We start from the raw sequence: 12865 nt of genomic DNA, 5'->3' as shown, positions 1-12865 counted from the left end.
TAAGTACCTTTGATTCCCTTTAAAAGGCTTCAATTTTGAGGGATTGTGTAAGAGAGATAGAGAGACAGACAGAGACAGAGAGAGAGAAAGAGAGAGAGAGAGAGAGAGAGAGAGAGAGGGACAGACAGACAGACAGACCAACACACAGAGAAGGAGAGAGACAGACAGATAGACACAGAGAGAAAGAAACAGACAGAGAGAGACAGAGCCAAACAGAAAGGCTATGGCAGAGATTGTTGTGTGTTTGTGTGTGTGTGTTCAAGACCAAGCTGACCTCTCCATCACAAACACACACTTTTATCTGACTGCAGCTTTTACCTCACATTGATTGCTCCAGTTTTGTGGGGGATTTAAGAATTAGACTTGATATCCCTGCACTTCACCAAGAATAGTTGCCCTTTGGTGCGCACATTTTTGTGGATCTCATATATACCCACAGCATTATTGGGGTTTTAGAACAATACATCTGACAGGTACTGTGCAGACTGTGTAAAAATATCAATCTTTTTTGACAATGTTTTGAAATAATGTATCGAAACAATGTTTTGTCCTAACATTGTTCAGGTTACTGGAAGGCATTAAGTAGTTTCTACAAAGGGTCATATGTGTGATGAAAGCAGGAGACATTCATGCAGGCAGGGAGAGATGTTCTTGGTGCTATGTTGAACCTACTCACACACTTGTGGTCTCGTATGCCAGTGTGCAACATCGATTTTGATCCCTAATAGATGTTACTGAGTTCCAGCTAGAGACTGGTTGCATTAGCTTAGCTTTGGTACTGAGTGTGGTGTGATCTAGTTCTCCCAAATCCGCCTTGGGAGTTTTTTTGTGCCTCATTTTGTTGACTCCTTATTAATTGGCTCCTGTGGAATTGATTAACCCTACGAGTGTGGGTTCACACAAACCCAAGCGTAAAAATCTTCTGTCTCTATTACTCTCCCTTTCCTCTTCTCTCACGCACCCTGAACACACAAACACACACACACACACACCAAACACACTTTTTTCTCACTCGGTCTCTCTCTCTCTCTCTCTCCCTCTTTCTCTCTCTCTCTCTCACTCTGTCTCTCTCTCTCACACACACACACACACCCAAACACACACCACTGCCTCTCTCCCAGTCAGGACTGTGGGAGGGGTGATATTAATCATAACAGTTCTAATCTCCTGTCTTAGCGTGTTTACAGCTCCTCTCCGACATCTGTGCACCACCACGGAGGCCCAGGCAGTGCGGGAGAACAGGCGAGAGCCGGGGGCGATACACATCCCTCAGGTGAGCCCTTCATTATGGATGATGTTTCCGCCAAATTATTTACACCACCGGGGTCCCTCCCCCCCCCCCCCCCCACCTCCAAACCCCATAACAGCAGCCCTTCCACCCTGTGCGCCCCTCCCTCCCTACAAACCAGCCACTGTCTTGTTTCCTCACAAGTCATGGGAGGATCTCTTGTGAGCACACCCAGGATTTGTTACAGTGTGTCTCTTCAACTTGGCCAAAGTGCTTGATTGGTTGCGTCGTGTGTGCCTGCGTGCGTTGCTTGTGTTTGGAGGTTGGTGTGTGTGCGCGCGTGCCTGCACAACAGAGTGCATACTGTGTTGGTGTATTGAGGTGTGTGTGTGTGTCTCTGGGCCACTATGACACAAACCCAGTCTGCTACATTCAGGCTATCAGAGTGGGAGAGAGAGATTACAGTCTCCTGACAGCCAACCCGGCCTTGGAAAGTAGACCAGAAATGGATGTGATGAGGAGAGAGGAAAATGTGAGAGAGGGAGAGACAGAGAGAGACAGAGAGACAGAGAGCGGGAGAGAAAGAGAGACCCAGGGGACTCTTTTCTCTCAGCCCTGTCCACTCCCCCCTCTTCTCTTCCTTTAGTTGGTCTTCTCTCTGCTTAAATTCACCCTTCCAACTTCTTCCCCTAAATCACCTCCACATTGGATAATCCCTTTGTCCTTCCTCCCCCCCCTCGCCTTCCTCCCTCCCTCTTTCCTTCCCCAACACTGTGCTCCCTTTATCACCCACGAGACCCTCAACAACATCCCAACTCAGGTAGTCCCCGGCCCAAATTAATTCACCCCGGCCCTAACCTGTAAACCCTCCCCCCTCCCCCCTCCCCACTTCTCTCTACTTCTCCCCCTCCTCCTCCCTTTCTTAACCCCCCCCCATTCGTGAGCCCCCCCCCGCCGCCTCAAATAATAATAATAATCACACCGGAACCGTATCCCACCTATCCTGCCCCCCCCCCGCCCCATCCCCACCCCGCACTTCAGTCTTACCCCCAGGCTTCCACCCCTGCCCCCTGCCAGCCCCCGCTCACTCGCTCACACACACGTGCACCCCCTGCCCCCTCCTCTTCCTCCGTACTCACCCAGGCTGAAGAGCACGAGGAACTTGAGGCAGACAAACTCCCGCTGGTCGAGCTGCAGGGAGCGAAGCTTGCCCACCAACTCCTGCGCGTGGCTCATCAGGTTGTTGAGTGTGGCTCCAGCTTGGGAGGCAATTACGGCATAATCCACCTGCAGGACACACACACACATGCCGCAGGCTGTTACGCGCAAAGCTTTGTCTTCATATTGTAACGTTGTCATCTTGTGTCAGTTCTGTGGACTTTATAACGACATGATTTGGGCATGTGACCTGAGGATGCTAATGAAGCATGGGAGATAAAGTAATGAACCGTGGAAGGTGTGTCAAATATGAATCCCAAACAGCAAATCGGGAACACAAAGGGCGAGTTTTGTAACATTACCAAATGTTGCCTTAACTTGTCATCACACACATTTGATGCCAGCTATTTCTACCAGCTCACAGTGTACTGTAAAAACACAATGAGTGTATGTGTGTGGGTATGTGTACAGTCACATCCAAGAGACTTCTCAAAGAGCTTTGAGACCTATTTTGTGAGGCGGTCCTAGTCAATGTCCTGAATTTTCATTTAGGTTCTTCTGAAAGTAGACAATGTTCTCCCGTTTAGGATAGACTCCTAGCACAAACCTAAAACACACAAACAAGCCTAGCTACCTACATACAGGTGGAGCCTCGGAATGAATATTGGGTTTATATGAGCATACAGCTCAAATTAGAACAGATATTCCATCAGCATGAAATGCACAGAGAATCTCTCTCGTTCTTTTTCTCTCTCTCTGCGAAAGGGGGCCCTAGGGCCCAGGCCCGAATCCTGAATCCTAATCATTCGCTCGCGAAAAAAAAGGGAGCGGGCAGCACGTTCCCTCCATCCAAACCCCCTCTCCTTCTTCTCCCTCTCTCTCTCTCTTTCTCTCTCTCTCTCTCTCTCTCTCTCTCTCTCTCTCTCTCTCTCTCTCTCTCTTTCTCTCTCTTTCTCTCTCTCTCTCTCTCTCTCTCTCTCTCTCCTAGGGTTGTGTGGGGCAGTGGAGGGCGAGAGATCACCCCCCCTTTCAGGTCTGAACCCCAACCCCCCATCCCCTCAGTGACCCGGCACTAGACCCCCTTTTCAGGTGCATTTAATATCTGCAGCAACAGCAGATTTGTCTGGGAGGCAAGTCCTTAGCTGCCACTCACAGTAAGCAGGCCGTATGAAATTTTTATATTTATTGACAATTCATTACCATAATTGACTGCGCCAGGATTTCTGGGGGAAGGTAGACGGCAGGGCTCGCTCAACCTCAGGGAGGAAGGTCCCTGCGAGCTGCAATTTGCAATAAAAAAAAACTGCCTCGGATTGGAATTTATTTATCGTGTCAATAGGATGAGCGGAATGTTCTGGAAAAAAAGGAGAAGAAAAAAAATATATACGGACGTTTCGGAGCGTCGTCTTTCTCACGCACTATTTCTCCCTTTCCTCACACTCCCTCTCCTTTTCTGTCTCTCCCCATGCCTCCTCTGTCGGGCTCCCTGATGAGTCAGTGCCCTGGAAAGTGTCAATCAATTTACATAAAAGCAACTGTGCATGAAATAACTTCAATGAGCGATAGGACTCCTCGTGGCGTTGCCTTGGGTTATAGCATCCTTTCCCCCGAGTCAAAGGAAAACACCACCCTTCTGACAATAGACTTATCTGTCACCCCAACGACCTACATATCAATCAATCAATACATGTTTATTAGTCCCGTTTCGGGTCACATCCTACAAGTAGATTGACAAAACCCTGGCCTCCTCTTTCAGCCGACCTGCAAACTTTGACCTGATCATTTATCCTTATCCGTCTCCTTTTTCTTGCTGTGTTAACCTTTTATCTCCTGCGCTCAAAAACTTGATATTCAAATGTACATTTCAGTATATATCCAGTGCAAGTGTCACTGCTAATTAGCTGTGCGAAAACACTGGCTCGCAAGAAGCCAAATCCGTGTCCAAAAAGTGTCATTTTAAACAACCCCTCGGACCGTTTTGACTTTCAAGTCAGGGTGTCACTCTATCCCATTATCAAAGCCCTTGACGTTCGCCTTGCTGACAAACGACAAAAAAAGACCTTGTCTGCTCATGCCATCTGAACTGTGCCACTATGCGATAGCCTACAAGTCATGTTTTCCTGTTTGATCCAAAGGGAGGACAAGGAGGCCAAAGAGGGAGCTGTATAAATTAGCCTAGTGAATCTATGTTCGACCTGCCTCTGTTTTAGCTCCAGATTCTTCTGAAGGCCATGGGACAGACACCAGGGCACCCGTTGACAGACAGAACTGCCTATGTTGAAACCTTTAGCTCTGAAATAAAAGCCATTTTAATCGAACCGTTCGTAGCTGACAGAACCCTGTTTCAGATTTCAGGGGTTCAACATCCAATCAGTTTCAGCGAAGAGAGAACAGTTCAGGTCTTCAAAACAGCACCTCGTTTGAATAGGGTTCTATCACATTTTCCAAAACTTCAGGGCTAAAATGGGAACCTCTTTTCCAGAGCATTTCTCTACTGTGTTTTTATATATCATGAGGAAGCTGAGAGTAATTGAAACACAGGGATGGGGGGGGGGGGGGGGGGGGGTGGTAAGGGAGTTGGGAGTGTAGGACTGTGACGGGGCAGGCCTTGTGGCATTTTCCAAAGGCACCCTGGGTGTCGTGTGTCACCACATGACTCAGCTAATCCCCCATGGTGCATTGGGGCTGTATCACTTGCTCTGAGACTCCACTCAACACTAGCTCAGAAAAGGCGGGTCACCCCAAGCCAGTGGCCAAATCAGAATCTAATCCTCAGCCGACATCCTCACGACAGGGGGACCAACTTATCACAGTGACTGAAAGACATCCTCTGATATAATCGTTGGACTGTTCCATTCCTTAGTTCCTGCCTGGGCATAATGTCGTCCTAATGTATTGGGGCAGCATTGGTTCATGTGCACTGTGCATGTGTGTGTTTATTATTTGCATGTGTGTGTGTGTGTGTGTTTTGGTTGGGGGGGGGCATTGTGTACAGTAGCTGGTAAAAGACGGGCCATGGCTTTAGCTTTCACTGTGCTGCTGTCACCCCTGGCCTGGTGGAGAATAATAAAAGATAATGATGGAACTGTTTGAGACCCCCCCCCCCTCCTCCTCCTCTCTCTTTCTCCTCCCAGTGACTGCATCCCCCCCCCCCCCCACACACATACACACACACACACACACTGGCCCCCCAACACCAGCTGTTCATTAGCCAAAATATGCAAACGAGACCTGGTCCTCCGCCTCCCCTGACTGTGCACCCCCCATCCACCCCCCACCCCTCAACCGCTCCACCCTGATGCCCCTCTCCCCTGCTCCCGGCCCCGCTTGCTCACAGCTCAGACCTGGCTAATCAAACACGGAGCAGCAGAGACACTGCTGGGAGTCCCGGCTGCTGCTCAGTACCCTTCGCTCTCTGTCAGCGCTGGATGTGGGAGGAGCAGGAGAGAGAGAGAAGGGGGGGGGGGGGGTGAAGTGCTTAAGGCACTGCGTGAGTGTGTTCTGCGTGTGCGTGTATGTGTTTGTGTGTGTGTGTGTGTGTGTGGGGGGGCTTGTCTCAGATGTACAGTTGCATTGGAAATGTCCCTTCGCCTGTTTTCATCCTTGCATGGCCTCTATCTCCCATCCACCCTTTCTCTCCCACCCTCTCTCTTCCTTTCTTTCTCCTCTATCTCTCTCTCTTTCTCTCCTTTATCTCTATCTCTGGTTAGATGTCATGAGTTCATCCAATTAACTCAAACAAGTTGTGCTTCAATTTCCCCTGCAGCCTACTCTATAGTTCCACCCCTCGCAACGTTCACCTCACTATAAACAGTAGGAACAGGAAAACGCCCAATCACGCGCTGACAGACTTCCTGGTTTCAATATTTATGCCCACACCTATTGTTGGAGAACAGTTTGGCAGAGAGCAGCATTTTGGAAACCCACCCAATCAATAATTAAGCACGCCGTGTCCCATTGACAGGCGCGCCAACATTCAGAGGCATATTCATAACGAGCAATTTGATCGCTCTGTGCATGTGTGGGTATTTACATGTGGCTGTGTGGTATGTGCGTGTGTTTGTGTGTACGCCTGTGTGTGTTTGTGTGTGTGTGTGCGTGTACGAGGGGGAAAGCAGAGCCAGAAACAGACGGAAGAATCCCGAGGTCCCGCTGGGTTGAGGGGCCTCGTCAGGGCCCGAGGCAATAGTCCCTGCTCTCCTCCTCAGGGCCCTCAACTGAGGTAAATCACAGATTTTTTTCTCTCTCTACCTCTACGGCTCCTGCATGCTTAACCAGGCGCTTTATATATTCACTGTTGAAGTAAACACACACACACATGCCCACGCACACACACACACTCCCAGCCAACGCACACGCAAAATGAAAACGTAAAAAAAATAATGCATAATTGATTATTCTGGTCACATTATCTTATACCTACGCATACGCGTAATCTATTTTTAATGGCGTAGTGACTGAGAGGGAGGCAGAGAGGTCGATGAAGCTTTAAAGGCTGTTGATCTAGGCGTGCTGAGTGGCTGATGAGGTCTAGGGGGAGGGCCGGGGGGGTGAGAGATGGGAGAAGGCAAGGTAGGACTCACCTGTTGGCCGGTGACCAATAGGATGGAGCCCTCTTTGGCGTGCACCACCTGCCGGAAAATGTGGTCGAGGATGAGGAGTTCACTCCAGCAGTTCTGCAGCAGCTTCATTTGGTCATCAACCTGATGGAGGAGAGAGAGAGAGAGAGAGAGAGAGAGAGAGAGAGAGAGAGAGAGAGAGAGAGAGAGAGAGAGAGAGAGAGAGGGAGAGGGAGAGGGAGAGGGGGAGAGAAAGAGAGAGAGGGAGAGAGGGAGAGAGAGAGAGGTTGAAAGAAAAAGAGAAAAAGGAAAGGTTAATTCTTGAGGCTAACAGCGTGCTAATGCCACCTGCTGTGTAAAACTCCGGTACAAAAACGAGCTTCAACCACCTTTCCAGAAATGGAACTAGAAATGGAAAAACTCATCCAAGACAATAGTTCAGTACCATCACTCAATGAGTCTATGTAAAGTGAATACTGGCAGTTTGTTTTTTGCCCTTTTCTTCCTCTTCTATTGAAAAGTAAGCAAAAGTTGAAAAGGACTCTCTGGGTCTTTAAGGTGGTTTGTAAGTTTGCTATTCAAGACAAGCAGACATAGGATAGGATATATCATATATGGGATCACATGGGGTCCTGTAGTTTGCTTTCAGGTATTGATTAGTACAACTGCAGGTGTAGGTAGCTGACTTCACACAATGCCTCAAATGTCAGACCAACTCCCCCCTCCCTCCCCCCCCCCCCCCACACACACACACACATATGCCACAGCTTTCTCATGTGTTTCTCATGTGAACGCGACCCTCTCCTCTCCCAGGCCTGCCACTACCTGGATGTGCCTGTTTGTCAAGTGATAGCGGGGCTATCTGTTTGCCCGGTGCCACCTCTGGCTGAGTGATTCCACCGGCTTGAAGTGATTAAGTAGCCAGCCTGCGACAGCCGCTCAGTCCCACCAATGCCAGGTGAATGAGGCAGGGGCGAAAGGATAAGTTCGCTACACCACAACAACACTGCCATTGTCACCACCCCTATTTCCCAGGGCCCCAACGCGTTAATGATTAGACACTGTAGCCACAAGGGCAGAAAGGCCACATTGAGAGCCAAGAATGAGGAAAAAAATATAAAAACCTGGAGATGTTCTCACTCTCTTCCTTTCTTTGTCCTTTCCAGTCAACACACTCAGCCCTCTCGATACTCCTATCTGACGGATTGGTGGGTCTTTCCCAGAATGCTTTGGTTTGGCATTTTTGTGAAATGCCTTTGGTGTGAATCTGAGAGAATCCTTGGGCACCTGACAGTGTGTCACGTTGAATTTGAAAGTGTCAATTAAAGTTACAGAGAGGAATGTGGATCAATTGGTAGTGCATGGCCACACATACCTTAATGAAACAAGCCATTACTTTCATTCGAACAGGGGGGGATTTTGATTAATCAACACCAGCTCAACATCCAAACCCAAGAGTTGTGTTTCATGACCTTGAATGATAGTGTGGTAGCGTCAGCCAACCTTGCTATTCATATCACCAGTTAACAGTGAGTATTATGACTGGTGATGCGTCTGTTTGTCTTCCAGGCAGACATTACAACTTGAATATCATTGAGATTGGCTTCGCTGGGTCAAATCACACAGCCACATGGTTAGGCTAAAGTCTAATAAAACCAAGGCTTGCTAACTTGCTAACCAAAATTGCAAAAAACTGTAAGCAATCTTTTATCCCTTTTTATTGAGAGAGCACAGACGTACAACAAAGCCATTTTGACCTTTACCACAACTTCTGACAGCGTGATGAACTCTCTTCTTTCCATCTTTTCCATTTTCCTACATGAGTTTTTTGTGTGTATCAACCGGAGGCGACGAAAAGTGAATGAAATTCAAATGGCATCATTAAAACCATCACACGGAGGCCAAAGAGAGTGAAACTGGTGAGCTTCTTACTGTACCCCCACCTGCCCCCAACCAAACACTGCCTTAACCCCCCATTTCTGGGAGAAGGCGGTGAGGGGGGGAGCTCTTCAAAGCCCCCCCCCCCCCCCCCGTCCGTCCGTCAGGAGCCTGGTGAGTGTCGGGGTCCTCATCAAAGACGGCTGTCCTCACGCTGCCTGCCTGCAAGGGCCCTCTCTGACAACGGGGCCGGGTCATCAAAAGGCAAAAGGGGACGCTGGAGAAAGGGGTGATGGGGGAGGATGAGTGTGTGTGTGTGTGGAGGGTTGTCCCGCTTGGAGACGTGGATGGTGACAGACGTGTGCGACAGGCGTGCAGGATCGTCGGGGGCTGGGCTGAGGGAGGGTGGACAGTTCAGATCAGGGTCGCTTATAGTGGCTGTTTCCCTGACAAGCTCTTCCTCGGCTGTGACCCTGAGCGTCCAGTGACAAGCCCTGGATCCTCCTAATGTTTCGTCTCTTCACTCACACAGCAGGGGCTCCACTGACAGGACGAGGGGGAACCTACTGACTCCTATGCATCCATGCAGCTATATCTTTCACTAGGTGTTTCGCAGTCTTTTAATATGGGAATCTGAACTAAACGTTGCCTAGGCTATTAACCTACCAATGGGTTTCCATTGCATGCATGCATGCATGCAAAAAAAAGATTATTTATTGGATCATGAAGGGAACAATAAAGTTAATTGTTAATCTTTTTGCAAGGTTCTAAGTGTTGTTAATGTCTACTAATGTAACTACTAAGAGCAGATAATATACCACAGTAAACATTCCTATTTACGTAATGTAGTTTTTGAATTTAATTTAAAGTAAATTATCACAACCATCAAACACTCAAAATGCATACTGAGGGGCTCACTGAGTCTCTGTCACTTTAAGAATTTAAAAAATATATACATATTAGAAAAATATCTGCTTACTGTACTGAGCTGCCGTTTAGGGAAGTTACTGAACTTGCACACCATCTCAAGACTACACTTCACTGTTCATGAAGGTGATCAGTGTTGAGAAAGAGTAACACATGCCTGAAATAATGCCACTGGAGTCTCTTCCTTAACAGGGGCACTGGGCAACACTGTGTCTACACTTGGCTTATTTGGTTTGAGTCGAAACAAGTCACAAAACTCTTCTCAAACACACTAAATGTTTTCAAGGTGTGCCTCTCATTCATTATTTCAATATCATCAATGCTGTTCTTTTCAGGCAGGAATTTCGCAAAGGAGAGTGCAATGAAAAATACATATCCTCCAAGAAACCAATTTAACACCTTTATGGCCATTCAGGCGAGGGGGGATCAATGCCCAGATCAATCGCTTAGCCCATAGCTTTTGTTCAACACCACGAGCACAGATTAATGTGATTTTCTACACACAGACAGACAGGGAGATAGAGAATTAGGGAGAAAGAGAAAAGGCAGAGAAAGAAGAATGGGCAAAAGGACTGGAGGGAAAACGAGCAAATAAAATAAAGTGATTAAGAAAAGAAATCTTCGCAATTTTTCTGGGAATTTCAATTAATTGGTAATGGTTTGTTTGGAGCGCCCAAAAGTAATGTTTATTCAACAGCCCCTGCTAGGAGAGGACCATCTATAATGGTTCTGAGTCAAAACAGCCAAATGTAGCGAAGTATTTCTTTCTTTCTTCGGTGCTGTGGTTTGGTAGAAATGCCACAAGCATTGTTAAGCGGTGTGGGTATCATGTCCCTAACGAGGGTACACAGCTGGATCTGATTTTAATAAGTAGCTCCAGTTTTGAAGTATCCTAATGAACAGATTAATGGAATCTCCTTCAGCGTGGCTTAATGAATGAAGTGAATTAAATTATTGTAGCCGTGAAAGGGGGGGGGGAAACACACACTCACCATGGGTTCATCTTCTCAACTGACATTTACATAAAACGAGCAGCACAACAGAACAGGCCTGTTTTACACCCCCTCTTTCTCTCCCTCTCCCACGCTCTCCCTCTCTCTCTCTCTCTCTCTCTCTCTCTCTCTCTTTCTCTCTCTCTCTCTCTCTCTTTCTCCCTGTGGCTCTCGTTCTCAAGCTGGATCTGAATCAATGTTTTCTCCGAGAACTACAGGTTTGAAGCTTGAAGTTCAGGTTTGAAGTTGACTTCAATGGCTCCACTCACAGGAAGGCTTCTCTGTGTTGTCTTGTGTCGGCATCTGTTCGTCTGGTGGCTCTCTGGCCGGATTTACACCTGGGGATAGGAATTAATTCACTCTGGAATGGCTCAATACTATAATCAGCCTTAACACGTCTTTTAAACACTGCAATCTCAGCTTGCATGTGCAATCTGAAATCTTGGGTTTGGGTTTTGCGCAGTTAAAGGAATATGATAACAAAGTCAAACGCCATTGTTAGAATAATGATATGCCATTGTAATGACATGATCGTCTTTTTAGACTTTTCTATTTTAAAAAGTGAGTAAATGTCAGGGATGTGACAAATGGAGAACATTTGAGGTGTTGGCATAGGAGGGGTATTTTGTGTGTGAGATTAGTATCTCAATCTCTCCCTAGCTACTGGCCCTTGTGTATTTGCCCGATAGTCCATACCGCCCCCACCCCCCCTCGAAACAGACTGTTTATTATGGCGTTATTTGCACGTAGCTCCTGCTTGCTTGCCACTGGGGGGGTGGGGGGCGATAAGCATCTTGGGAAGTTGAGCAGGTGTTCATGGAACAAGATGGGGAGGGCTTGGTATGACTGCGAGGGCCTGACCGACGCCTATAGCAACGTCAGCAATAGAAAGGACACGGAACACACCGGAAACGCTGTCTTGTCTGTGTGCCTGACTGGCTGGCTGGTTGTCTGGCCGGTTGTCTTTCCGGAGTTCTCCGAGCACACACACAGGCACACACACACCCCTGTGAGGTCAGTAGAGAGGGCTGTACCGTAGATTACACACATGCTCACATACATGGCCCACTTTGTTGCACCGAGGGGTAATGTACGACTATGTAACGCACACGCATTCTGCTGGGAGTGCATTAAGGCTCCAACAGAAAGACCAAAGAAAGCAACCTTTTAGCAAAATGTTCGTACAATGTATTGATTGTACAAACAAACTTCAAATTTGAAGAAGGCTTTACAGTAAAATTAACTGTAAAACTACTGTGTGGTTGATAGGGGTGGAAAAGGTTGATTATCAAGAAACAGAGGCTGATTGGCTCCTTTGGGTAAGAATGTCTGAGTGGTGGGAGTTGCTGGGAGGAGTATGTGTTTGTGTGTGTGTGGTGGTGTGTGTGGTGTGTGTGTGGTGTGTGCGTGTGTGTGCATGCCAGTGTCTCGCAGAGCCGTGTGGTCGATACTGCTGAGGCACGGAGATTGATCAGTTCCCACGGTGACCCGCATTAACAGACTCCAGAGGGCGACCCTTGACCACTAAAACACACTGCCTTCGATTGGACTCCCCCCCCCCCCCCCACAGCTCATCTACCCTCCCCCTCCCCCCACCCCGTCCCCCCAGTCCCGTCCCTACGGCGAAAAAATTGAGAACAAAAAGAGGTGCTGCCCCAGCACTAATAAGGTCTTCCTGCACTGTGCTCATCACCTCTCCCCCATCCCTGATCTGGGACCTCACCGGGAACAGGAGGAATCTCTCCGCCTCTTCACCCTCCGACCCTAGCCACAGTGTTTTTGTACACCGTAGCACTCTGCCAGGGCAGCATCCACTGTTAAATACACTTGCACATTTTTGACTGACTTTTAGTAAGGCAAATACACCCAAGATTTGACCATATATATATATACACACAAATATATATATGTGTGTGTGTACTTTTTCTTGGACAGAGCAAGATCTTGATGCAAAGCTACTGCAGGTATCAACACACCCGCAAACGGTTAAAATAACAGAATGCATTCTTGTGGCGGAGGTAAATACAAAGTATATCTTAAGTTGGTGTTGCCGGAGGAATGCCTTGTTTTCTCAAGGTCACTAAAAGAAAGAAGCAAACCCTTCGCTTCTCCTCGTTCCAGGC

General features: G+C 47.8%; 1 protein-coding gene across 1 annotated transcript in view; it reads right to left on the bottom strand.

The window, feature by feature from the left end:
- Nucleotides 1-12865, bottom strand: part of nr5a2 (nuclear receptor subfamily 5, group A, member 2) — a 42496-nt gene that overhangs the window by 6316 nt on the left and 23315 nt on the right. Inside the window, exons 5-6 of the mRNA XM_047037125.1 lie at nucleotides 6970-7089; nucleotides 2368-2515 (exon numbers count right to left, since the gene is read on the bottom strand). Coding sequence (XP_046893081.1) covers nucleotides 2368-2515; nucleotides 6970-7089 — 268 coding nt within the window. The remainder of the gene's footprint in view (nucleotides 1-2367; nucleotides 2516-6969; nucleotides 7090-12865) is intronic.

This window comes from Hypomesus transpacificus, chromosome 16 (genome assembly GCF_021917145.1).
Source record: "Hypomesus transpacificus isolate Combined female chromosome 16, fHypTra1, whole genome shotgun sequence".
NCBI classification, from domain to species: Eukaryota; Metazoa; Chordata; class Actinopteri; order Osmeriformes; family Osmeridae; genus Hypomesus; species Hypomesus transpacificus.
The sequence above is the reverse complement of the archived record's forward strand: the minus strand, read 5'-3'. Positions and strand labels throughout refer to the sequence as shown.